This window comes from Elgaria multicarinata, chromosome 1 (assembly GCF_023053635.1).
Source record: "Elgaria multicarinata webbii isolate HBS135686 ecotype San Diego chromosome 1, rElgMul1.1.pri, whole genome shotgun sequence".
NCBI classification, from domain to species: Eukaryota; Metazoa; Chordata; class Lepidosauria; order Squamata; family Anguidae; genus Elgaria; species Elgaria multicarinata.
This window is the reverse complement of record NC_086171.1, coordinates 33806719-33832270: the sequence shown is the minus strand read 5'-3', so window position 1 is coordinate 33832270 and position 25552 is coordinate 33806719. Positions and strand designations below refer to the sequence as shown.

The 25552-nt window shown below is 42.6% G+C and overlaps 1 protein-coding gene across 5 annotated transcripts in view; it reads right to left on the bottom strand.

Moving 5' to 3' along the window:
* The window catches only part of DIP2C (disco interacting protein 2 homolog C), a 371845-nt gene that overhangs the window by 83554 nt on the left and 262739 nt on the right, over positions 1–25552 (bottom strand). For all 5 annotated transcript variants that reach the window (XM_063125734.1, XM_063125751.1, XM_063125743.1 and 2 more), the window contains 5 exons: positions 17604–17735; positions 16148–16267; positions 13961–14158; positions 7860–7951; positions 3464–3574 (listed from right to left, as the gene is read on the bottom strand). In XM_063125734.1, coding sequence (XP_062981804.1) covers positions 3464–3574; positions 7860–7951; positions 13961–14158; positions 16148–16267; positions 17604–17735 — 653 coding nt within the window. The remainder of the gene's footprint in view (positions 1–3463; positions 3575–7859; positions 7952–13960; positions 14159–16147; positions 16268–17603; positions 17736–25552) is intronic.

Below are 25552 nucleotides of genomic sequence, written 5' to 3'. Positions count from 1 at the left end.
GGGGTGGGGGCGGGGAGCATCTCATTACTATGCATACAGCAGTGGTAGAAAGGGAAAGGAAACTCCATACAACTGGTATGAAACCTGTTGTGCATGCTTAAGGAGTGTTGTGATTAAGAGTTAGTGGTTTTCTTGCTGTAGGTGCTTGTTACATAGCAAAAAAAGGAGAGATGGTTTTGAAAGGCCTGTTTCATCTTTGCCTGTTTTGCTGCAGTCCAACACAAGGACATCAGAAAAAACTTTCTGACTGTTAGAGCAGTACAGCAATGGAACCAGTTACCTAGGGATGTTGTGGGCTCTCCCATTCTAGAGGCCTCCAAGAGGCAACAGGACAACCATCCGTCTGGGATGCTTTAAGGTGAATTCCTGCATTGAGAAGGCGATTGGACTCAATGGCCTTATAGGCCCCTTCCAACTCTACTATTCTATGATTCGCTGGCCTGGTTCAGACAACACGTTAAACCATGCTGCTTAACCACAAAATGGTTAAGGGAATGCATTAAGGTTAATGCAATGCATTAAGGTTAATGCATTCCCTTAACCATTTTGTGATCAAGCAGCATGGTTTAGCGTGCTGTCTGAAGCAGGCCTATGATTCTACAACAAAACCACTATGCACTGAAAGTCTGTACTATGGGCAAAATGAATCACTAAAACAAAGGTAGTTGTTGTTGGGCTGTAAAGCCCGTCATCCCTCAGCATTGGCTATGCTGATGGGAATTGCAGTCCAACAACATCTGTAGTCCACATGTCCCCCACTGTGCCTTAGAAGAATTGGGTGGGAAGGGGTCAAGTCCACAGGAGGTTTACACACACTTCACTCCCTTCCCACCATACCATTTATTTATTTTTATTGATACCTTTTGCAGCAACAGCTATTGCATAGGCCCTCCATTGACCCAGAGCCTGTCCGCCAAATTTATCTGATTTATAACCCTATCCATCACAAATTGTGAAATTTTAAGATGTGCAAGGCTTTCACTCACTGAAGGGATTCTACAGAGGAATCAAACTGTAGGAAAATACAAGAGAGCAACCAAAGCCATTGGTATGACAGCCTCCAACCAACAGCATAAGAAATCTGGCGTTGCAATTGACTAAGCAGAACTCTTTCTACTTAGGAACTGAAATGTTCACCTCATTGGCTGCACCCCAGTTCTTGCATCATATAAGCACACGCAGGCAATCACCACAGTCACACATTGCTGAGACTACAAACTTTTATTAATCATTGACAACAGAAACCTAAATAGATGCTGTAGTGTTTTCCTAAATCACGATACACAGCCACTTCAAGTCTCCTTCATATCTCTGTGACAGTACTATATTTGTTTCCAAAAATGGTCTTGGCAACATTTGAGCCAACTGTCTAAATCCTTCCAGTTACTTTTTTCAAAATTTCAACAGACCGAGGCAGAATAAGACACAGGATTATTTTGGCACGTTTGTGTTCAGTTGTCTTTTCAGTTGTATACAAAGGAGAAAATCTTCAGGGCCAGTTTTCAAATACAGAACAGAGCACCTGTGTGTTACATGGGATTGCAAGGGGGGGGGCAAAGTTCAGCAGGTGACTTTCACCTGTCATTGTGCAGGAGAGCTTAAAGAAACATTCTTGGTTTAGCAACCCTGAATACGCATATTAAAAAATGAGCATATGAAAAAAAATATCAATATTGCTCAGATGTGTCCATACCTGTACCACCCCACAAAACACACACCTCAAATCACCACAGGACTCTCTCCTGCAACAAAGCAGTTTAGTCTGACCGAGATTCATATGTCTCTACAGGGCGAGATAATAATCAGATGGCCTTCTATCCCACATTCACTACATGGAAAATGGGAACTTTCTACAAAAGTCAGCAAGTCAGCATTGTAGAGTTCCTGATTCAGTATTAGGCCACAGATAGACCTAAGGTTTATCCTGGGATCATCCAGGGTTCGCCCCTGTCTGAGCACTGGATCCCCTGTGTGTCACCTAGATGAACAGGTTTGACCCCTGGACGACCCAGGGATAAACCTTAGGTCTAGTGATGGCCTTAGTTGGTGAAATTACATGATAATAAATAGAAGGAAAGAACTTGCATATTAAAAATAGTGCTAATATAAAGCAATCTGAACCCATGTCCAAACCACGTCCTGGAACAACAACCAGCAACACAATCCAACTATTTCCTTCAAAATTGTTTTGAAACAAAAATAGGAAGATCAACTTATTTTTTGAAAATGAATTTCTGCTTTCCATTACCATGTTGTGCTCTCAGACTGTCTTGAAACAACACCAGCTCAAGACAAGACACTCCCATTTTGTATCTGATCCCAGACAGTATTGATGTTACTCTCTACTGCCACAAATGCCCTTTGCAATTTCTCCCAAGAATGCATACACCTGAGAATGCTTTTGCCTGAATGCATCATTCACACAACTTGTTCAAAGCCAACTCAGAGAAGAGTCTATCAGCCTCCAAACTAGGAAATACTGAACGTCCTAGACCTGTCACCACTACTTTAAATCTCTCTGGACTAGCTGTGTCAAGTCCCTAGCAGTAGCAGTGTTTCAATGATTACTACGGTGCTGTCCAAGATCCCATCAATTGTTGTTGTTTTCAAAAGAAACCAAATAGAGCTTGTAAGTATTGCCTGGAAAGCATGTTGCTCAGGGTCTTAAGAGCAATATAATTACTTAAGCAAGTTTTTTGGAATCCTAGGCCCATAGTATCTGAACAATTCTCAGCCCAAATGCAAAACGAACTCCATTTTATTCATCAGATAACTTTGCAGCCACCCGTCCTAAGCATCCCAAGCTTAGTTTTAATAATAATTTTCAGTAGGATTTCAACTAATTTAGCAGATGTAGAGACCTTTCTCAATCCGTTTCATGGTTCTACGTGCAACTAGAACTTTTATTTCTCTCTTTTGGGAATTCAGTTCAGAAACTGGGGAACTGATGGTGCATCAACACAGACAGCTCCAAGCACTAACAATCCAGCTATTTTGTCTGTTCCTTCTTAACTGATCTGTGGGGGGGGGGGTGGAAGAAGAAGAAGTGGGAAAACCCAGGAGGGTTACAAATTGGAGATGATGCTGTCTGGACCCCCTGTAAAATTCTGTGAATGAGGCAGGTCGATTGCACAATAAAAGCCTAATCTGGAATCACCCTGACTCTCTCCAAGTGAAGCCCTTAATGTTTACGTTGCTTTTAAGCTATCTGTTGCATATATAACTTGCAGCCAGTTCCAAAACAAAACCAAACATAAAGTTCAGAAGACTCCCAGCGGAGCTACGTTGGAGTAACTAGAGCATATATATGAGGGTGACCTTTCATAAAAATAAGTTACATAAGAATTCCTAAGCATCTTCCATTTCATCCCCAAATACATGACCTGCTCAGATGGTCATGTCCTGTGGCAATTTGTTCTAACAGCAATTGCAATAACGACAACAAGAAACTATTTTCTCTTACCTTCCTGGTAAGTGGCACTTCAATAGGAACAGGAACAACTTCTGCAAGCAGGCAGCCATAAAATGCTACCATGAAAGCAGCAGGGTCATTGTTGGGAAATACTAGCGCTACCTGTAAAAAGAAAGGGGGAAAATAATTAAGGAGAGTCTCTAAGCACGTTGTTGCTTCCTTTAGCTGGACTCCCTAAGACATTTTTCTGCCTGAGGCAAAGGACAAGATGCCACCAATAACCCCCATAGAAGTTAAATCCTACTTTGACAGCAGTATAGCTTATGGGGCAGAGCTAGGCCCAGAGAGCCCTGGGTATGGAAGCGGTATATAAGTGTAATAAATAAATAAATAAATAAATAAAAATAGGCTGCATGGCACAGACAGCTCTGTCCTTCATCACCTTTCCACTGCTGTGCACCTCCCAACATTTGCCACCTGAGGCAGCTACTTCCCTCTGCCTAATGGTAGGGCCGATCCTGACCTTTAGCACAGGAAAAAAAATAATGTCTATGTTACTTTGGTGTCTTAGCTTTTCAGAAGAAGAAGTAAGCTTCTCTAGAGAGACCAAGATCAGAAAGAGAGAGAAATGAGTTTTCACAAAGTTGTAGAGGAATTTTGCTTTGATATTTTTGGCTTGGCTATACAAGATATACTTTTGGCATCAATTATAGTAGGCTTCCAGACAGTTTCATTTAAAAGTTAATGATTAATAATAGAACTAAAAGGGGAAAAAAGATAGGCACATCTTCATTTCAACACAACTTCCTCAAAGAAAATGAAAGGGACATAAATCCACTTTTAAATTAGTGCAACTCTAACCCACCCCTCACAGCTTCAACTAGTACCTGTCCTGTGTTTTGATAGCTTGCCAAAGGCCATATTGATAAACTGTTTAATCTCAGTCTGCCTACAATTACCTCAGGATGTTTTGGGGCTTTGTTTTGTTTTCTTGGAGTGAAAAATCACGTTTCTAAATCAAGTTCATACAAAAGAACAAATGCAAACCAGAAGGGGTTTGTTCCCAATTACAATTTTGTTTTACATTATTGTCTTCATCCCATTATAAAAAAAAAATCATCACAGAAACCTAATATTCCCTTGACTTCTCCTTACAACTTGCAAGATGTGTTTCCAGTTATCCCTTCTCCTTCCAGTGCTCAACTTCACCTCACCCAACATTAATAAGTTAAGAGAATGTTTGTGGGGTGCAGCAGAGATGGGCAGACGTCTGGCTTCCAGGATCAACTTTGTTTTTTACTACAACCCCAGATCTTCCAACGAGAGTTAGGTGCAAAAGACAGCCACAGAACTAAAATATTCTGAAATCAGGAATTTGTTGTGGGTACCAGAACTGAATGGAGCTCACACTCCTTCTACACAAAAATCCACTCCTGATTATGTCAACCTTTCTTCATTTTAGCAGAATAATTTGTGGTGGGGTGGGTGTGGAATCAGTACAAAACAACTAGGAGTTGGAAATCCTTGCTCATCTATTCTTGGTGTACAGAAAAGGAAATTGAGTGTTGCATAGGTTTTAGATTTCAATTCTCCAGAGTCACGTTATTTAAAGTTTCTAAATATTTCCTCCCTGCCCCATGAATTGTGTGTATTTATTTATCGTGTGATCCACTCACACAGTGCTAAATTAATTATATGATCTTCCAGCTGTGCAGAACTTGAGACCAGGGTTTGTGAAGAGAAGCTCTCAAAATGGCGTCATGCTATTGATCTATTCCATTCCATTCTTCCTCCTCCCTTAGCACAGGGGCCATAACACAGTGGTAGAGCACATGCTTGGCATGTAGGAGGTCCAAGGTTCAATTCCCACCAGCAACAGGTAAGGCCTGGAAAGAATCCTGCCTGAAACCTTGGAGAGCTGCTGCCAGTCAGTGTTGACAATACTAGGCTAGATGGACCAATGGTCTAACTCAGTAAAAGGCAGCTTCCTATGTTCCTATCCATGCTGCAAGATCTTCCTTTTCAAGGCCACAGTTCAGCTATACTCACTGAACCGGCGCTCCAGTTTGTGTGTTGGTGCTGCCCACAACCCTGCCCCTCTGGCATATACCTAAAGCCATGTGCGAGGTGTGCAGTCGATATGGAGTCCCTAATCTGCATTGGTCTAATTAGTGCAATACTATTGCCTTTAAAAAGGGAGGGGAGGAAGAAGAGATTCTGCCAATTAGGCAATCATCCATATGTGTGGGAAACTTAGTTTTTGAAATCCCATAAGATTACAACAACCCCGTTCAGAAGACACCTTAAACCATGGCTTTAACCAGAGTGGTTAAGACAGTAAGCCAGGCTGTGTTCAGAGGACACCTTAAACCACGGCTTTAACCATGATGAATAAAGCAAAAAGCCTTATTTGCTGTGGTTAAAGCCAGGAATATAATAATAATAATAATAATAATAATAATAATAATAATAATAATAATAATAATAATAATAATTCTTACCCACCTCTCCTTTTTGATTGAGGTGGGGAACAGCAGTAACTATAAAATACTGATTAAAAACATGGTTTAAGGTGTCTTCTGAATGGGCCCAACAAGATTTATCTCTATAGGAGAAGTTAGCATCTCTTTTTTATGTTTTGGGATATATGCATGTTGCAACATGCCCTTAGACCTCAGGATACGGTGAAGTAACCATTCTAAATAAAGTTTCAAGCAGAAGATTCACTATAACAGAGCAAATGCATACAGAGTGCTCAGAGAAGAAACATCTTAGCTGCGCTGTCATCTTCATAGCTTCCCTTGACTTATTTACTCTGCAGGCTGCTTCAGCCCACTAGGACTAGGACTTAAGAGACTTAAACATGGTCATAAATCAAAATGAAAGATTCTGTAGTCTCATCTTGGCTAAATGCCAAAGAAGACAATGATTTAAATTCAACATCTGCCTGCAGTCTCTTTACCTTAATTCATCATGATTACTTATGAAACAAAAAATGTAGAAAATCATTTCTTTTCTGTAGGGCTTGAACTGACATCTCCCAGCCCATGTGGACAGCACACTGAAGTTGAGCAGCTTAAAACAGAAGACGGGGCAGGGGCGAATAGCCTACTGGAGAAGGCACATGGGATCAAGTTGTATGAGACTCGGGTGAACCGAAGGGTGTGACGGACACTCCAAATAACTTTTTCTGTCATTCTTCTGGAAGGGCTACCTTAACACAAGGGAATTCACTTGACCAAGTTCCATCATAAACCACTTGGCCACTGCCATCGTGTGCTAATAAGTTTGTTGAATGATGGTATTTGTTAAATGATCTCCGTGCATGTCCATCAGGCCCAGCTTTAGTTAAGCTGGGGGAGGGGGCGTGGAGTAAAGAAATGTAGGCCTTAGCTAGACCTTTTATCCCGCAATGGAGGAGGGAAGATCTTGCGTTGTGTTTAACGCGAGATCCCTCCTCCGTTTACACACGACGACCTCAGCAGGAGAGGCATTGTGCCCGCCATTTTTTTTATTTTTAAAGGAACAGCAGCGCACAAACACTCGTGCGCAAAAGGTAAGGATTTTTTTTAACTTAAATTATTTTCCCCACTCCCCCCACCCTATCCCTGATGGGCGCAGCACTCCATGCATGGCTCCCAGCTCCACGCAAGGAATTGCACGGAGCTGGGTCAACCCGCGGCAATTGGCTCAGCCCAGGACCGTGGAAAAACGGGGGCCAAAGTAGAGGGCAAGATCCCAGGGCAAGGGAGGGATCATCCCTCCCTGATCCTGGGATCCCTTGTGTGTCATGTGGGAACCCCTTATGCGGTTCCCAGCTCCTCATGAGTAACTGCGAGGAACCAGGACAAACCGTGACGCCCACACACACGTTCCGTGGTCTCAGGATCATCCTGAGACCATGGAAAAAGCAGGCTCAAAGGGGAGGGCAAGATCCCGGGGCAAAGGAGGGATCATCCTTCCCTGCTCCCAGGATCTCGTGTGCATCATGTGGATGCACAGGGATGACCCCGGGATTTCGCCCCGTCTAGCTATGGCCTGGGTCTCCCCAACGCTCAAGGGAACATGCAGCCTCATGACCAAAATCAATTTTATCCACATGACAACATGCTCAAATGCTCTTCATATAAGGAAGACTTTGTGACATAAACCCTTTTTTAAAGAGAGAGAGAGAGAGAGAGAGAGAAGTAACAGTTAACTATAATTAGGCTGCTGCAGTAAATTCTATGCAGCCCACCAATCCCACACCCTTTTTTTTCCTGTTAAAGAGGGGACACACATTTAAGCATTCAGAAACATGCAAATACAATGGTGGACACATGGATAAGTTGTTCAAAGTTTAGGAGATTCACCATGTATTCCAAATCAAAGTCAAATTCCACCGCCTTCTGTTTCAAAAGCCAACATGAGGTACTATAAGGCATGCAATGAAAGCACAAGCACTTACTCTGTCTCCTGGCCGTACCATCGGTTCTTGCTTTGTGCCCAATTTATGCAGTATGTTGTAAGCGACTTTCATACTACGGGTCCAAAGTTTGCCTATTCACCAAAAGAGTCATGTGTTACCATTAAAACGGATTATACCATTTTAGTTTTTTTTTATATACAGTGCTGTTCTAAAATGAACACAATACACACACACACACACACACACAAACATTTCCCAAAGGACTTTTGTCTGAAAGAAAAATGTAAGAGCCAATGTACCACAAAAACCCATACATCCTTCTACTCATATCTGGATACCTTACATGGCAGAAGCAGTTTAACTGTGATGCAAAATCGGCTGAAAAACTAGTTCTTATCACCAAACTGGGGATCTTGTTTAGTTATCCACACTAAACCGTCTCCACTGCCACTGGTATGGCCCCCGCAGGCCGCCCACCCCACCCCACCCCACCCCACCCCCTGGTCACCATTACTGAAATTCACAGTGGCCCAGAAATTGTTGGCAACCACTACAAAATGCTGCAATGGCCCGATCGTGTTCCGTAGCAATAGCGGCTCAAAACTGTCAACTTTCGTTGCAGCTGCCGCTCCGTAGAGCTCCGTTGGTCCCATGCAGAGTGCCAGGGTGGGGAAAAAAACAGATTTGCCCACCCTTGCACTAAACCATGCTGTAATCAATATGATTTAGTACAACCATGAAACCTCTGAAAAGAAGTATGGTGTTGTAGGCTGAACCCCCCATTCTCTTCTTTGAGGCCTCATCTACACCATGCAGGATATAGCACTATGAAAGTGGAATATAAAAGGCAGGAGCCACACCAAACAGGATATAGTGGTATGAAAGCGGTCTATGGTACGTACCAATGGGCCCCAAGAGTTGTCAGTGCACTTCAATACCACTATAAAGCAGTAGTGTGGCTCCTGCCTTTTATATACCACTTTCATAGTGCAATATCCTGCATGGTGTAGATGAGGCCTCAAAGAAGAGAATGGGGGTTCAGACTACAACACCACCTTTCATGACCACATTAAGCAACTAGCAGGCCACAGTACAATCTGGTTTTGAAGGCCTGGCATAATTTGGAGGTGGGGCACATCTCTGTCCTAACCCTAACCCTAACCTTAAACTCTAACCCTAACCCTAAACTCATGTAATTAAAATTCAGTTCCTCTGGTTTCAAAGAAACTGACTCCCCAAAAAGTGTGTTTCTGACCGTAACATGAAACAGTATATAGCAGTAAAGATGTTATGGTGCAATAGCATTAGGTCATCTTGTGCCACGTACTATGTGATGCTTCAAGCAGGCATCTCTTTCTTATGTTTCCATTAAAATCATGTGTTAATAACAACAGAAATGTTGTTTGCAGCCATGTACTACTCTTTCCTAAGGGAAAGCTTTAGGTCGCTTGGCTTGGGCTGAAACCTGGCTGTTGTAATTGAAAACTTTGTTATTCTTGCTCTTTTTCCCCCCACCCCAAAAGTACTTTTCTTTCAAAGTAAAGTGTTCATGTGCAGCGCTACTACAGCAGCGGGCAAAATGCAAGCCGATCAGTGGTAAACTAGTAAAAACCACCAGAGATTTTTCTTAATATTGTTTGTGTTTTTGCGTGTACTTTGAACATTTATCTGGGGCTGGCAGATCAGAAGCTGACATCTGCATTGTGCACAACGGTAGCACGAATGCAGCAGAGCAATCCCCCAAAGTGGAGAGGATGGGGGCGGGGGGTGGGAGGTCTCCATTGTTCATATGGGTTTCTATGCATGCCCATTGGAACTCCAGAGGACCTTGGTGCATAGCCAAGAAATCAATGGAACCAATTGCCTAGGGACGCCGTGGGCTCTCCCATCCTACAGGCATTCAAGAGGCAGCTGGATTTGTCAAGTATGCTTTAAGGTGGATTCCTGCATTGAGCAGGGGGTTGGACTCATGGCCTTAGAGGTCCCTTCCAACTCTGCTATTCTATGATTCTCTGGTCGTTTCTACACCAGCCCAATAGTCCGGGCTGGTCATGGCTGAGTCCCTGTAAGTCCAAATGATGTACAAGGACTCCTGGGGGTAGGGGAGATGGGGACAGGTTTTCCCAGGGCTTAAGAAACCCTGGGAAAACCCAATTCTGTGGTGTCAGGATCATCCTGAGACCGCGGGAGGTGTGGGCGCCTGCCCCGCCTGGTGCTGCGCTTACTCACAAGTAAGCATGGCACCAGCAATGGGCACGGAGCCACACAGTACGGGGTGGGTGGGGGGTGGCAGCAATTTCACCACCCCTGGGATGGCAGGGGTGATTCGGGGTTTTGTTCTTTTGTTTTAAACTTACATTTTTGGTGGAGCAGGGCCTCACGCTTGTGCGACCGGCCCCGCTGCTTTAAAAAAACAGAAGAAAGGGTAAAAAGGGACCTGCAATATCCCTGCTTCCTCCCGGGACCACGTCGCACACCTCAGGATATCACGAGAGCCTCCCCACTCCTTCCTGGAACGCCGGGAGGTATAGACAGGGCCTACGATTCTATGATACTAATTTGTAAAATTTGGTCCCCAATGCAGTTTACCCTGCTGGTTCTATTGTGGAAAACCTTCTCCAATTCACCAGAAAGCACATTTTGGTCCCAAAAACTCTAGAAAACAGCAACTTTCTGCTGAAAGGATGTAAACTGATGAACCATAATACCGATATGGCATTTTTTATTTTATTTTTATTAAGTCAAGACCAAGGCCTAATCTACACCAAGCATGATATTGCACTATGAAAGCAGTATGAAAGCAGTATATAAAAGGCAGGAGCCACACTACTGCTTTATAGCAGTACTGAATTGTACTGACAACTGTTGGGCCCCATTGACACAGACCATGTACTGCATTCATACCACTTTCGTAGTGCTTGGTGTAGATTAGGCCCAAGAGTTCTTCCCTTTTATTATGTCATTCAAAGCAGGAGAGTTATGCAACCATTGTCTTGCTAGCACAAGCAAGTCAAATCAGTTTCAATACGCTTGGCAAGGTTGATTGTTTTATTCTGTGCTACTCTCATTATTGGTCTGGGAGTTATCATGGCTTTCTAGTAAGGGCAAAATCAATGGGAACTTTTCCTGAGCAATTTCTACTGAAAGTTGTGCAGGAGCATGGCTTGGCTTAGAGGAAAACACTCGTTGGTGACCATGCCCAAAAGTGGCAGCATTCAGCCAAAATCCCAGAGTGAGTGTAACTGGGCATTAGTTACTTCTAATCCAGATCAACACCATTAAACCTACAGAGAAAGTTCATGACCACTTCCTACAAAATGCAAAAATGCCTTTCTACCCAGCTATGGTTATTTTCCCGGGTTGTTGCTTTTGGGGTGTGTGTGTGTGTGTGGAAACATTTTATTTACAGTAGTTAAACAACAAAGGGACACTTCACAAAAATAAATAAATAAATAAATAAATAAATAAATAGCATTTGTAGCAGAATTTAGGAAGAAGCAAGAAAGTAAGACATTTCGAGTCCTCATCAACTGGGCTTCATTAAAATGTAGCACGAAGAGACAGAAATACATTAGAGGGGAAACCATCTAAAGAGAGACAAACCTCTTTACACAAAACAAGTTTGATGGAACTACAAGGTCTTAAGGTACTGGTTCGGAATCAGGTGGGGGCAGGAGAGGTAACCAAATAACTTCTCATAGAAATGTCAGGGAGAAGTGTTTTAATCTAGCCACGTCCCCAACATGACATTTTGCTAGGTGCAGGTAATGAAACGTTTCATATATCAGAAGACTCAAAGCCAAGGCCTTTCCAATTGCACTGTCAATATGTTCTTTTTCCAAATGTGCTCCAAGCAAGTTTTACAGAGCAATTTTATACACATCTTCCCCTGTCCGCTCAACTGAGTTTAATTGGACTTACTGGCAGGTATAGGATGCAGCCTGATTTTAATGGGATTTTACATCCATTTCAGCATGGTGGCCTAAGCAAGCTTCACACTCGCTCCTATTTCAGCCACGCAACGTTAGCACATTTGTCTCTTGCCAGCTCATAACTCAGATGCAATTAGATAAGTTCTGGAAACCTAAGGCTTAGGGGGCAACATTTATTTTATCTGAAGAGAGAAGGGAATAGGCCAGTCTAGGAAGGGTTTGGATTTAAGGTTGCTTCCTTAAGCATACTTCCGTGAAGACAAAATTCCATTTAAAATCCATTGGACTGACCCTTGAGAGTTAAGTGCACTTTTGATAGGTAAGTGTGGCAGGATTTTTAAAAAGCAGAGCTTGACCAAGAGGTTGGCATGCTTTTATAAGACATGGGGGTAAAGCCTTCTAGCCAGATCCCTGGTCTGCTAGTGCCTTATCATAAAGGCTGTGTAAAGGCTGTCCAAGTAAAGCTTGTGGTGGAGAGGTATGCCGAGAGAAAAGCAAACTACAAAATCAGTTTCCAGATTGATTTACAGTAGGATTGTCATCACCGCACAGCACCAACTCAGCCACAGCAAGCCAGAAAGTCTTACCAAACCTATGTATGGCAGATCAGAGTTTGCCAAAAGACAGCTGCAAACAATTGTAAACTTTATTCAGTATCACAACACATTTAGAAGTTTACACATTTTTTAAAAAATGGACTGAATCATAGCACTCTTGAGAAACAGGATCGTATCCAATGTTAGTCTAACTTAAGCCCCATTTATTTCATTGGGTTCTCCTCTAAGAAGGGCTAACATTAGATACAACCCATAAGGTCTATCATCCCTAGCTTTTTATAGGTAATGACCAGGCCACCAGCCAAGAAGAGGACAGGGAGAAGGGCTCTGTGCAAATAAAATAAAAATAAATGAATTAAGTACTGGCAAGTGTAGCGAAGGGCTCATCTACACCAAGCAAGATATTCCACTATGAAAGCGGTATATAAGAGGCAGGAGCCACACTACTGCTTTATAGTGGTAATGAAGTGCACTGACAACTGTTGGGGCCCATGACACATCTACACCAAGCTGGATGTAACACTATGAAAGTGGTATGAAAGTGTTATATGGTATGTGTCATAGGTCCCAACAGTTGTCAATGTACTTCAATACCGCTATAAAGCAGTCGTGTGGCTCCTGCCTTTTATATGCCGCTTTCATACCACTTTCATAGTGGAATATCTGCTTGGTGTAGATGAGCCCCAAGTGTCCCTCAATTGGGGCTTTATTTGCACTGCACTGCGAGTCCTATGGAAGCCTGTATGGAACAGGGACCACATAGGTTGCTACAGAGCACCAGGCATTACTCAGAGCCCTGGGTACATTTCAAATAGAAAATCTCATAACGTATATTTCAGTAAAGGAAAAAAGAAATTAATTGGGGACAATGTGCACGTTAATCCTGACAAATCATATCTGCACTGGAATTACACGTGCAAAAAATGTTGTATGATGAGCATGCAATGTACAATAATCTGAATTATTTATTTTGAAATCAATAATTTCACTGTATAGCAAGCTTCATGCATAACCATACACACAAGACGCTTCCATGCATCTTCAAGCATGGGAAACGCTTGCAGAGTAATTTAGCATTTGAAAGGGTGGGGGAGAAATGAGAAAAACCAGCCCACCTTTCATATAATAAAGAGCTATTTCGTACCAAATCAGATGAACTATCTTGCCTGTGGTAATAACCCTAATTGACAGTGGCGCTCCAGCATATTGCAAGGAGAAAACATTTCCCTTACTGTTACCAGCAAGCCCCTAAGCGGAGATCACTGGGTTGAGCACAGGACTTCACGCATTCCAGATATGTATTCACGCACAGAGCTGCATCCTTTCCCATAAGCGGTGCCTCTTGATATTGGCTTCTTCCAGGCGGTGTACTCATTTACATGTTTATCCCAGCAAAAAGGATAATATATTAAATTTGTAAGATTTATGGTTTACAATAATCAAATTAATAATATAAATAATTATTATATAAATAATTATATAAATAATAATTACGCAACTATATAAATAATAATTATTTAATTACATAAATAATATAAATGGATATAAATTAATAAACAAATAATCAAATTTTTCAAGTTCTTTTTTTTTTCTCAGTTGGAAAGCAAAACAAAAAGAGGGGCAGGGCAAGGAGGTTCAGAGGACTGCCTACCGTAAGTGAGAATATATAGTGGTTTTCCATTGGTGTCCATAGTGGTTAAGCAAGGAGCTTTCGGAGAAATTGTCCCCCATCGTTGCAAGGCTGCCTCGAGAGACGGAGGCCAATTTGTGACCACGCCCAGCTGTTCCCCACGCATCGCCAACATCTGAGCTCCCTCCGGCTTTGGTTGGTTTGGGTCTGGCTGTTGAACTTACAATTGTAAGAGAGTGTTACTTCATGCATTTTGTACCATGCTTTATTGTGTGTGCAGAGAATTAAACAATTGCGTTCGAACGGTCATGTCAGAGTGAGAGAAGCATTTCGGCTAAAGCTGCAGGAACCCTGCCCTCTTGACCAGATACAAAAGAGGGCAGGGCTCCTGCAGCTTGAAATGTTGTGATGAAGAGGGAATTCCACCAGGTGCTACATGCATATCAATGACACCTGCTGAAATTCCCTTTTCGATACAACTGCTAAAGATACCTGTCCCCCTTTTCATATGGTCACCCTATTCTTTGAAATTGAATTCATCCGTTGGGCTGAAAGAGGTTTGATAACCCTGCTGCAGAGAAACCTGAGGCCCAAGTCAGACATCATGGCAAAACCATGGGTTAACATGCTAATAGGCTTCCATGCTCCCTCATCCCCTCTCTCAAGCAGATTCCCTTCTCCACTTCCAGTTCACAGTAACTACACTTTGCCCAAACTGGATGGCCCAAATGCCATTTCAGAAATCCTTTGTGACAATGCCCAGAGGTTCAAGCCATTGGGCATACATGAGTGAACACCATCAAAAGGATCTTGAGTTTCTTTAGTTACTGCACTGAATGTATATATCACTTCACAAAAACAATTTATATTTAATCCCCCCAATATAATTTAATATAAATTTAAAAAACCAAAAAGTCCAATGTATAATTGCTTAATATCATACTCAATAAAACCATAGTAAAAGTGTCCATCCCAAACACTGCCTAAAACAGTCCCCATCCAGCATAGAACTAAACAACAGGAAGATGGTTGGCAGAGATCCCAAAAGAGGAATAGAATCATATTGTTGTTGCTGTTTTCAGTATTGGCTCTTATTGTTGTTTTTATTGCTATTTTATTTTGTTTATGTTTTTTTATCTCTTTTGATATGTTAAGTCTTTTTAATGTATTTTATTGCTCTAAGCCACCTTGTGAGGGCTTCTGCCCTGAAAGGCGGACAAGAAATATTTTAAATAAAATAAAAAGTGTCCCTTTCAGCTAACAATGGCCTACCAGCCCAGCGCAACAGAGGGGTGAAGATCGTGCGATATTTTTATCGCGAGATCTCCCCCTCTGTTTACATGTGGCGTGTGACGACCTCGGAGGGAGAGGATGTTGCGCCCGCCATTTTGTTTTGTTTTTTAAAGAAGAAGAACGCATGAACACTCATGCACAAAAGGTAAGTGGTTTTTTAACTGCAAGGAGCTGTGACAAGCCGTGACACCAGCCCACATGTTCCGCGGTCTCGGGATCAGCACAAGACCATGGAGAAAGCAGGCCTAAAGTGTAGGGCAAGATCCCGGGGCAAGGGAGGGATGATCCCTCCTTGATCCCAGGATTCCCTGTGCATCATGTGAACGCACAGGGATGATCCCAGGGATCGCCCTGGGATAAAGCCCCATCTAGCTATGGCCAATGAGTAAGAAGTGGGGGCGGGATGTATGTGTGTGTGTGTGTGAATTGATTATATGCAGCAGCTCACATGTACACGTTCCTCACTTCAGCAACATCAAATGGTGGCTTGCATGCGTAAATAATCCATCACCGAACACCAGACTTCAAAGTCATGTATCATCTGAGATACAATGCTTTTCAATTAACAAAGTCCGTTCACATAATCTACTGAGTTTAATGTTTAGAAATCAAGTGATGGATATGTGATATGCAAGTGTGAAACAAACTCTTCCCTGGTATCTGTGACATTCCCTTCACCTCTCTTATTCTACCCTATCACCAAACCGCTCCTTTCTCAAAAGAGTAAAGCAGGCCAATAGAATTTTCAATTTTTTAAAAAAAATAAGCTAGTTTGTCTAACCCTCAGTGACTCTATGTATTTAAAATCTGTGTAGAGTCCAAGCTTCCTTGGTGTGGAGCTTTTCTTTTCTTTTTCTTTTGGCACAAAGAATTAACGAATTCAAAAACTTGGGCAGGAAAGTCAAACTATTTTACCTTCTAATAATTCTTCAAAATCATCTACAAAGAACTCCCGTAATGGTGGCCGTTTCGGTCGCTTTAGGGTGTTGACCAGCTGCTGAATTTTTGCCGACACTCTGCTGCTTACTGGAACTCCTGCAGAAAAGAAACCAACAGAGATGTTTAAGCCGTGGTCCTGCACGCTGGCTGTAAGCAGAGGGGAAAACACACATCGACCTGAAGGCAAATTCAGAGTCAGCCAGGTTAGAGAGTTGCATACTAGTGACAGCTTAGCCCTGTTCAGGCATTCAAAAAAGGGTTAACAGCAAAATGTGAGGAGAAGGAGCATTCCATCACATTTGTTGCTCTGTACTTGTGGAGGGTGACTGTCTGAAGAGGAAAGCCTCGTATATCTGTGGAGCCTCTCCACGTGAGAAATCCACATTCTATCTTGCATGGAGAGCCCCCACGGATACAGGAGGGTCTCCTCTTTAGACAACCGCCTTCCATGAGTACAGAGCGACAATCACGATGGAGGAGAGGGACGGAGCTAAGAACGCTCATTCTCCTCACATGTTGCTGTTCACCCTTTTTTGAACACCTGAAGAGTGCTCTTATTTACCCTCGAAACAGACACCATGCTCTAGTAAAAGGCAGCCTCTGCCCAAGACGGCAAGTAACCTTTGTTGACTTTACCTTTCGTAAGAGTCCTCTACTGTTGCTGGCCCTCTTGGGGATAACTAAAAGCATATATGCTTTCCAGAGTAGAAAAAAAATGGCCAGGAACAAGTGCATATCCTCAGTCCTGACTCCTCAAGAAACCTTTCACCTCAGTTGGGCCTGGAAGCAAGAGCTACTATCCTAGATTTTAATACAGTTATCAAGAAGAAAGCACTTTCACTGATTACTTGGGCTAGGTACCTATGGGGCCAGAGCTGGCATCAAGTGAGGGTATGGTCAGGTACCTACTGAGGGCCCACATCCCAGGAGGGACCCATAACAAGGACCTCTTCACCATTGCAACTTGCTTGTTCACCTGCCTCTGTCCCAGACAACGATTCTGGTGAGAAGGAGGAGCAGTAGATGCCATGGCCTGCTTGCTGACTGGCTCTCTACCTGTCAAGCAAGCAAGCGAAAGCAATGTTGAGAAAAAGGAGAAATAGCAATATCAGCTGGTGACAATGGCAGTGAGAAGGTAGACCACTGAGAGTGCCTTGCCCATGAGCCCTCAAAGACTTGGTGCTGTATGGAGCAACTTGCTCTTTTGCCGAGTTTTTTTTTTGCTTCAGTACCTAAACACATGATAAACACCTGTATCACATACCTTTCCTGCTTATCTTTCTGGCAGATGTATGAAGTCTTGCCATTTCTCATTCATTCATTTTTAAATTTATTTTTGGTACTTAAGAGTAATACTCCTGCCACATAACCCATCTGGCCAAACATTCCTTCCTGAGGCCCATACATTCCTCTACCATTTTACAAGACATACCGTCACCAGTTTCCATAAGTTCAGCATTTCCATATTTTGGCGCCACCCTTGATGTTGAACCTTGTGGTCTTTCTACTTGTATTGAGTGTTCTGAGGTGTACGTGGTAACATCTGGAGGCGCGGAATGATTTTCTGGAAACATAAACATAAATCTCTTAATAATTTCTTCAAGTACTTTTGAACGGTATTCTCCAACTACACAATTCCTTCTCTAAAATTAACATTTTAGTCATTATTATATCTCATAGTATACTTCCATCTCCTGTAAGCTTTCATTAAGAATACTGAAAGCCACAACCTTAACTTTTCAATTAGCAAAGTTTCTGGTTTCATATCCATTGACCCCAATCCAGACAAAATAGTCTCACTTAAATCTGATTGAAATTTATGGGACAAGTTAGGTTCAATGGGACTTAAGTATGCCATAGTTTCTAAGGCTAGTCACAACTAACTGCTGCAAAGAATAGTCATGAATCTGATATGCAAGTTATGAAACCACACAATGTGTCACCGTCACCACTGAGCAGTTATGCACTCAACCTATATACAAGATCTGCACTAAATGTTAGTTTGTAGCCATGAAAAACAAAGACACGAATGAATTTTCCATCCTCGAATCAAAAGCAGGATGAACATTAAACTCAACATAAATTTAGGTACCCATATTTTGATATATTAATATCTCGGAATTAATATTAACTTGCTTTGAGACAATTCTCACCACCTTCAGAAGGTTCTACCCTTAAAAGGTGGCGTAAAAATAATTTTAAATAAATATAAATAAATATTTCTTTGTCTGAAGTAAATTAGGGAGGAGGGACTGAAGAAGAACTTTAAATAAAAACATTAATGTAGTGTAAAATAAAATAATGTCCATGTTGTTCCAAAGGCCATGAAACTAGTTTTGTGAGCCCAACGGGGGTTTAAATTTATTCCCCACACCCAAACAGCAGTTTACTGGCTTAACGAATGGTTGTTAACCACGAGCAATCCGGGGGGGGGGGGAAACAATGGTTTGTTGCTGATTTGTGAACTGGTTAACAGCCCATAGCAAAACCATATCACATGGTTCGCACGTAATGACAACCCACAATTCAACAACAACCCACAATTCAACAACCCATACTCAACCTGCACTCTAGATTGCCATTACGTGCAAACTAGGTCTGTGTCACAAGGAAAACTGCTTTTGGAAATGTTTTTTAGACGCCTTTCAAAATTGTGGTCTTCCCAAGGCGGCTTGCGATATTAAAAAAAAAAAAAAAGGACTAAAATTAAGGGATGCTGATGGTGGAGGTACCTGGGGAGTTGATGGTGGAGGTCAACTCTTCAGAATCACACACTGCGCTGAACATGCATCTAATGGAATGGATTCTAGTCCACAAAAGCTTATACCATAATAAATTGATTGGGTCTTTAAGATGCCATAAGACCCATTTTGCTTTTAACATTCTATTAAGTAGGACATTGTGTCAGCCTATGGCTGAAATTCTAGGCACACACACATCTTGGGAAAAGTTCCACAAAAATCGGTGGGACTTACTTCCATATAACAAGGACAGTGGGCTTGTTCAGTCAACGCACTAAGCCATGGTTAGGCCGCTAACCCTTTTGGAACAAATAGCTAGCGAGCATGTTTAAACCATGGTTATGAAGCCACCATGGTTAGGAATGGTTCACACAACACGCTAAGCCATAATGTTTAGCTTACAGTGCTGAACCACTGTGGCTTAGCATGTCGTCTGAACAGGGTCAGCCTCTCCCAGTCTGGTGCCCCCTAGATATATGTTGGACTACAACTCCCATAATTCCAAGACACGCTGGCCAATTGTAGTACAAACAACTGGAGGGCAGTAGGTTGGGGAAGGCTGCACTAGGTCAACTTACAAAGTCTTTTATAATTCTCCTAAAGGTGCTCAGCCTGTAGTAGTTTGGCGTGGGCCCCAAGCAAGATGTAGTTTTGTAGGCTGCATTTCCAGAAGCAAGCACGACTTGGTGACCAGCCTGGTGACGCTGCCGAACATTTCACAAGCTAATCCCCTCCTTTTACAGCTCAGTAACCTCCATGCTTCCCCAATTTATTTTTCCCCCTCAGTTACTTTTCAACTGCACTCTTGCGCAGTCTTTTTGAATCATGCATTGCTCCAGGAGGCAGGAAGCAACACCATCTCAGGCTTAAACAAGTTTTCTATTCAGAAGCCTAAGTGATCAAAAGCGCCGTCCATCAAGAGGGGTTGGTGCCATGCCCCTAAGCCAAACGGAAACCATCAGAAATAATTGCTGTTGAGTTCAACAACGGCAGGGCTGGGCTTTCTAAATGGTACGTGGAGCTTTGTACCACCCAAAGCTTCAAGATGTCATCACTCAAAGCAGCACTCAAAACCATCTCTGGGGCAAGCGAATCACGGCAAGCTCTCCATTTACCAGAATTGCTGGTGACACAGGAGATTACCTGACAGCAGATGATGGTGGGGAGAGGAAAGGCAAACCCACTCAAAACTTGCTGTCAGCTTTTGAAACTTATGATTTGTTAGTCACCTTAAGGCAGGGGGCAGCCATCTTTTTTTTTGGTCGAGGGCCGTGTTTCCTGGTGTATTATCTGTTGGGGGGCTGCAAGTTGGTGGTGAGCAAGGTTGAAGCCAGCCATGGGTAGGGCCAGAACCAAAAGTGGGCATGTTACCCTATCACATGTAGGCTTTTGAAAGTATGTCAGGGGCGCCAGGTTAGAAGTAGGTCCCAGGATCACAAGTTGCCCACCTTTCTCCTAAGGAGAGGCAAGGTAAAACAGCCAGAACAGATTAGACAGCAATGATGTTTGACAAAGGAAGGATGAGCCCTTCCTGTCCGAGTGATATGCAGTTTGGGGTCAGGAATGCAAGGTTTTCAGATATGGAACTCAGGAAGGAGGAGCAAAAGGCCATGAGGGGTGAGGAGTCAGGGCAGAGTTGATTGTGATTCCTTTGGCTATTCTCAGTTTTATTGCTTTAGGAGGGTTGGGGCCGGCGCCAGGGTTTTGGGTGGGGGGGTGCTTGTGTGCTTTTTCTCATGGGAAACAGAATATTGGGGATTTCTCAGATTTCCTTATCAGCAATAATGGCAGTGGTGTAGTGGAATCATGGCTCACAGGGAGGCAGCACCAGCACTTTTTTTATTAGCAGGGACACTGATGTCATCCCCACCCCCCTCAGAATCCCCTGTTCCTTCTGAGCTTGGCTGCAATTCTCACAGTAGCTAGGGAGGGGTGGGGATGAATTTCCCCAATAACAATATATTGTACGTTATTGTAATGCAAAGTAGCTTGGGGTGGTTTGGTCTTGAATGGGCAATTAAGACTTTAGGGTGGCCATATGAAAAGGAGGACACCGCTCTTGTATTTTTTAAGTTGTCTAGAAAATGGAATTTCAGCAGGTGTCATTTGTATGCATGCAGCACCTGTTCAAATTCCCTATTCATCACAGTTAAAGTTGCAGGAGCTCTGCCTTCTTGACCAGATACAAAAGAGGACAGGGCTCCTGCAGCGTTAACTGTTGTGATGAAGAGGGAATTTCACCAGGTGCTGCATGCACACAAATGACACCTGCTGAAATTCACTTTTCTGTTCAACTGTTAAAGATACAGGAGCCCTGTCTTCCTTTTCAAATGGTCACCCTAATTAAGACCCGTTAGCTTTTCATCTCCTGTTTCTGCTGGAGATGAAAATGACTAGAGCTGGTTTGTTGATAAGGATCAACCCAGCTGCCTTGGTTTTTGCACTCTCCTTGGTGGTGTGGCTTTAGGAGATGCATGATGTGCACCTCGCTTCAAAATTTACCACTACAACATTAAGTTATTTGGATTAAAAGACTAAATAATGGGGTTATTTTGTGAAAAACACCCTGCTGTCCCCCAGAGAGCTTGAGATGATTGGTGGTACAGAAATGTAATAAATAAAAACAAACAAATAAATAAACCATAGCCACTGATTCAGTGCAATTTATCCCAGGGTGTTTGTGTAAACAGATTTTAAAAATTATGATGAAGATGCAAGTCAGTCCTAACCCTAATCACTTCCTGCTAATGGTGGGGGACATAACTCAGTAGCCGAACTCATCTTTTGCAAGCTGAACGTCCCAGGTTCAATCCCCAGTATCAATAGGTAGGGCTAGGAAAAAATTCCTGTCCCCTGGAGAACCGCTGCCAGTCAGTGTCAACAATACTGGACTAGATGGACCAATGGTCTGATTCAGTATAAAACCGCTTCCTAGGTCCCTATGCTAAGAGAGTATATGGATGCCCACTTCTATCTAAATATGCTTCTATCTATCTAAAACCCGTCTTCCAAAAATCACAACCATAAGAAGTCTGTGAGGCAAGGAATGACATGCCCTTTCTTATAATTGGAGATGTTCTGAGGGCCAAAACAGCTATCACTCCCTTCAAATCTGTGTCTAGCAGCTACATCCTTTGCTCATTTTTACTGAATGTCAGCACAATGGCCCCAATGCAGATCTTAAACGCCCCCTACTTATCCCCCATGCTAGGATCCCAATCCAAATCAGAAGCGCTGTGTCTACTCTAAAGTAAATATAGATACAGATCTGATCCATAGGGATTGGGGGGTAACAAATAAATAAATATATTAGTAGTAGTAATGTTTATTTTGGCCCTCATTTGTGCCTAAATAGTAGTAGGATTTGGGGCTAATGTCCTTTCCATATCATGACCTTTTAATACTGCAGAAGCATTGTTGTTTCATAATCAGCTGGAAGCAGAATTATTATCCTGCATGACATTTAATGGAGTGCTGTATTCTCTACAATGCTAATTTTTGTGGGCAAAAGAATAAGTATGTTTACTCAGTTGTTAAGTCCCAGTCAGTTCAAAAGGGACTTACTTCCTAGAAAGTGCATTTAAGGCTGTGGCCTTTGATCAGGAGACGAGAGGATCAACAGAGTCATCTAGCTCGCAAAGAGTTAACAGAAGGACCCTTTCCAATACCCATTATTCTTCTCCAAATCAAGCTTCATGTGTATTGCCTTCCTGGGGCATCATTTCAATGGGTTGGCTCACATGCAACACTTCCAACTGAATCATGGTTTGGAGCAGGGGTGTTGAACCTCTGGCCCCTGGGCCAAATCTTCCCCACCAGGGAGCCAAATCCAAGGTTCCCCAGACGATCACGCCCCTTCCCGTGGCTCCACCCACTTTCTCCCGATCACTGATTGTTGCGCCACTTCCCGGATTTTGCACAGTTTCCCCCCATTCTAAAAGGTTGAAATGCCTCTCCTCTGCCTTAGTTACTGGCACTGAGAGCTTTAAGCTGACATAGGCAGGTGTCTTCAGCCCCATCCCTTTTGCCTGGCTCACTACTGAAATGCAACCCCAGAGAGCTTCTCTGGACTTGAATTTGACCCCTGGGTTGATAACCCCAGTTTGAAGGACCATGAATGAGCCTCGTCACCAATTGGCCCATGAGCCACTCTTTCACCAGGTGACTCATCAACATTTTGCCAGGCCATACTGAACAGCTTCTTGCTGCAACTGCATTTAATGTCAGAAAAAGACTTAACAAGTCTTTACAAAGACACGAGGGATGCAACAGATTAGCGGTGATGTTGTCCGGATGCTCCATGTTAATCAACCGACCCAATGATGTCAATTTTGGAGATAATGTCTAGCGGTGGAAGTGACCTAAGTAATAGCCTGCAATTATACTTTGCATTATGAAGGGGTACATTTACTTGAGGTTATTTCTGAGAGAAGCAGATTTCTGAATTTAATATACTGGTTTAAAATTAACTTCTCAATTTAAGGGCAATCTGTAGAAAAAAGGTAGTCCGACCCGTGGAGCATTTGAAACCATGCATTAATGGAATGACTGCATGAGATACTTAAAATATTTTCCTACAACCCCGTTCAGCTATTTCTGTACAATGACAACCCATCATTTGTGCAGCCAAACTGACCCTTGCTTTCCTCTGTCTGCTGATTCTGTCTACGCTTCTACAGGATGATAAGCCATACAGAATTACCTTGCATTCTTCCAATCCATTGTAAGACGAACAAGAGATATTTTCGCCTGCAGCCATGACTGAAGAACATTTGGGCACAAAGCTAGGAGGCAACAATGGAATTAGCCAACTGGCCCAGTCCCACAACTGGCTGTGATACAGTAAGAAGAATGATTGCTACCCATCCCTCCTTCTGAACTATGACCCATCCCAACGGTCAACCTTCTTCTTACATAACAGCAGGAATATCAAAAATCTGCACCTGTTAACTGCCACGCGAAAAATGTATCCATGTGAGTGAATGCACTTTGCATACTGCATCTGTCATTGAAACTGGGCGTAAAGATGACATTATAGACCCTTTAAAAAAAAGTCATTTAGAGAGATAGTAGATTCCAAGCTATGCTGAGGATGCATATTCTTGCAATAAGAGCTCAACGAGCCCATTAAGTAAAATTATGTTATTTCAGATGAAAATGACTCTGATCAACATATGCTGGCGGTAAATATAGGAACAGTGACAGCTGTAGGACTTCAAAGTGCCTCCTTCCCTCACAAGCAAATTCATTTGCATTGCCCCATATTCCTGTCCCTTTCAATAAATTCACACTGTAAGCCCACAAGTTCAACAGCTGCTCTCCAACAAGGAATACAGACATTTCTGCCACTGGACCAAACCAAGCTGCATACATTTGACTAGCAGAATACAAGTTGCAATTCACTGCAAAAATAAAATAAAATACTCAAATGATATCCAGTTCCTGTTTGGACACAAATCAGCCCCCCATTCCACTTCATTCCTGAATGGTGGAAGCAGAAGGATGAAGACAAATGACTAAATTACCAAGAGGCATTTAGGCTGCTTATCAGTGCATGGTATTAGCCACATATTACATATTACACAAGTCTTGAAACACCAGCACTGGCGTTAGTCATTTATAGCTCCAGTTCACAAGATAAGGAAAACTTCTAGGGAGACCATATGAAAAAGAGGACAGGGCTCCTGTATCTTTAGCAGTTGCATAGAAAAGGGAATTTCAGCAGGTGTCATTTGTATGCATGCAGCACCTGGTGAAATTGCCTCTTCATCACAACAGTTAAAGCTGCAGGAGCCCTGCCCTCTAGAGTGGCCAGATACAAAAGAGGGCAGGGCTCCTGCAGCGTTAACTGAGTAGTGCAGTGGACAAAGTGACAAAGTCCCCACTTGCCTGCAAAGATCACAAAGCAATCATGGGTTAATCATACTCTCAGCTTACCCTACCTCACAGGGTTGTTGTGAGAATAACATGGATGGGGAAGGAGGAAATGCACTCTCTTGAGGTCCTTGGAGGAAGAGTGGGATAAAAAGCATATAATACTAAATAAAACCTTGGACTAGCTTTTCAAAACAAAGTATTCCTCTTCCTCTTCGTGCATCCAATAGGTGCATCCAAAAGACTGTATCACATATTCCAATATTAATATTAGAAAACCAGGAAGACTATATGTTGTCTAAACATATGTAACTTGACTTTATAGGATAAACTTCCTCTGGAGCTTCGGAGTTCCTTCAATGGTGTTATATAATTCATACATTTTGTCACTTAAAAAAAAAAATCCAGTCAACTTCTATGAGCCAGCCAAAAGGTGCTCTGGAATCTTGCCAGCTCTATAAGCCTGTGATAAAATTCTGGGCAGAATGTCCTACCGCCAGCTTTCCATTACCAAAAATAAACACTGCCATGCACAAGGAATTCCCGTTTTGAGTTCAAGTTGCTAAACAAAGACTTGCACTCAGTCTAAATTTGGCTTCTTTAAGGTAACAGGTTCAAAAGGATACAGTCTAAAGCATTAAGGTTGACCATCAAATACTTTCTTCTGCATGTAGTACCACTTCCAGTATGTTGTTTTGTCATTAGCCACCAACCAATTTCCAAAAGCATTATCATCTTCATTCTATAATGACCATTAATTGGCTCC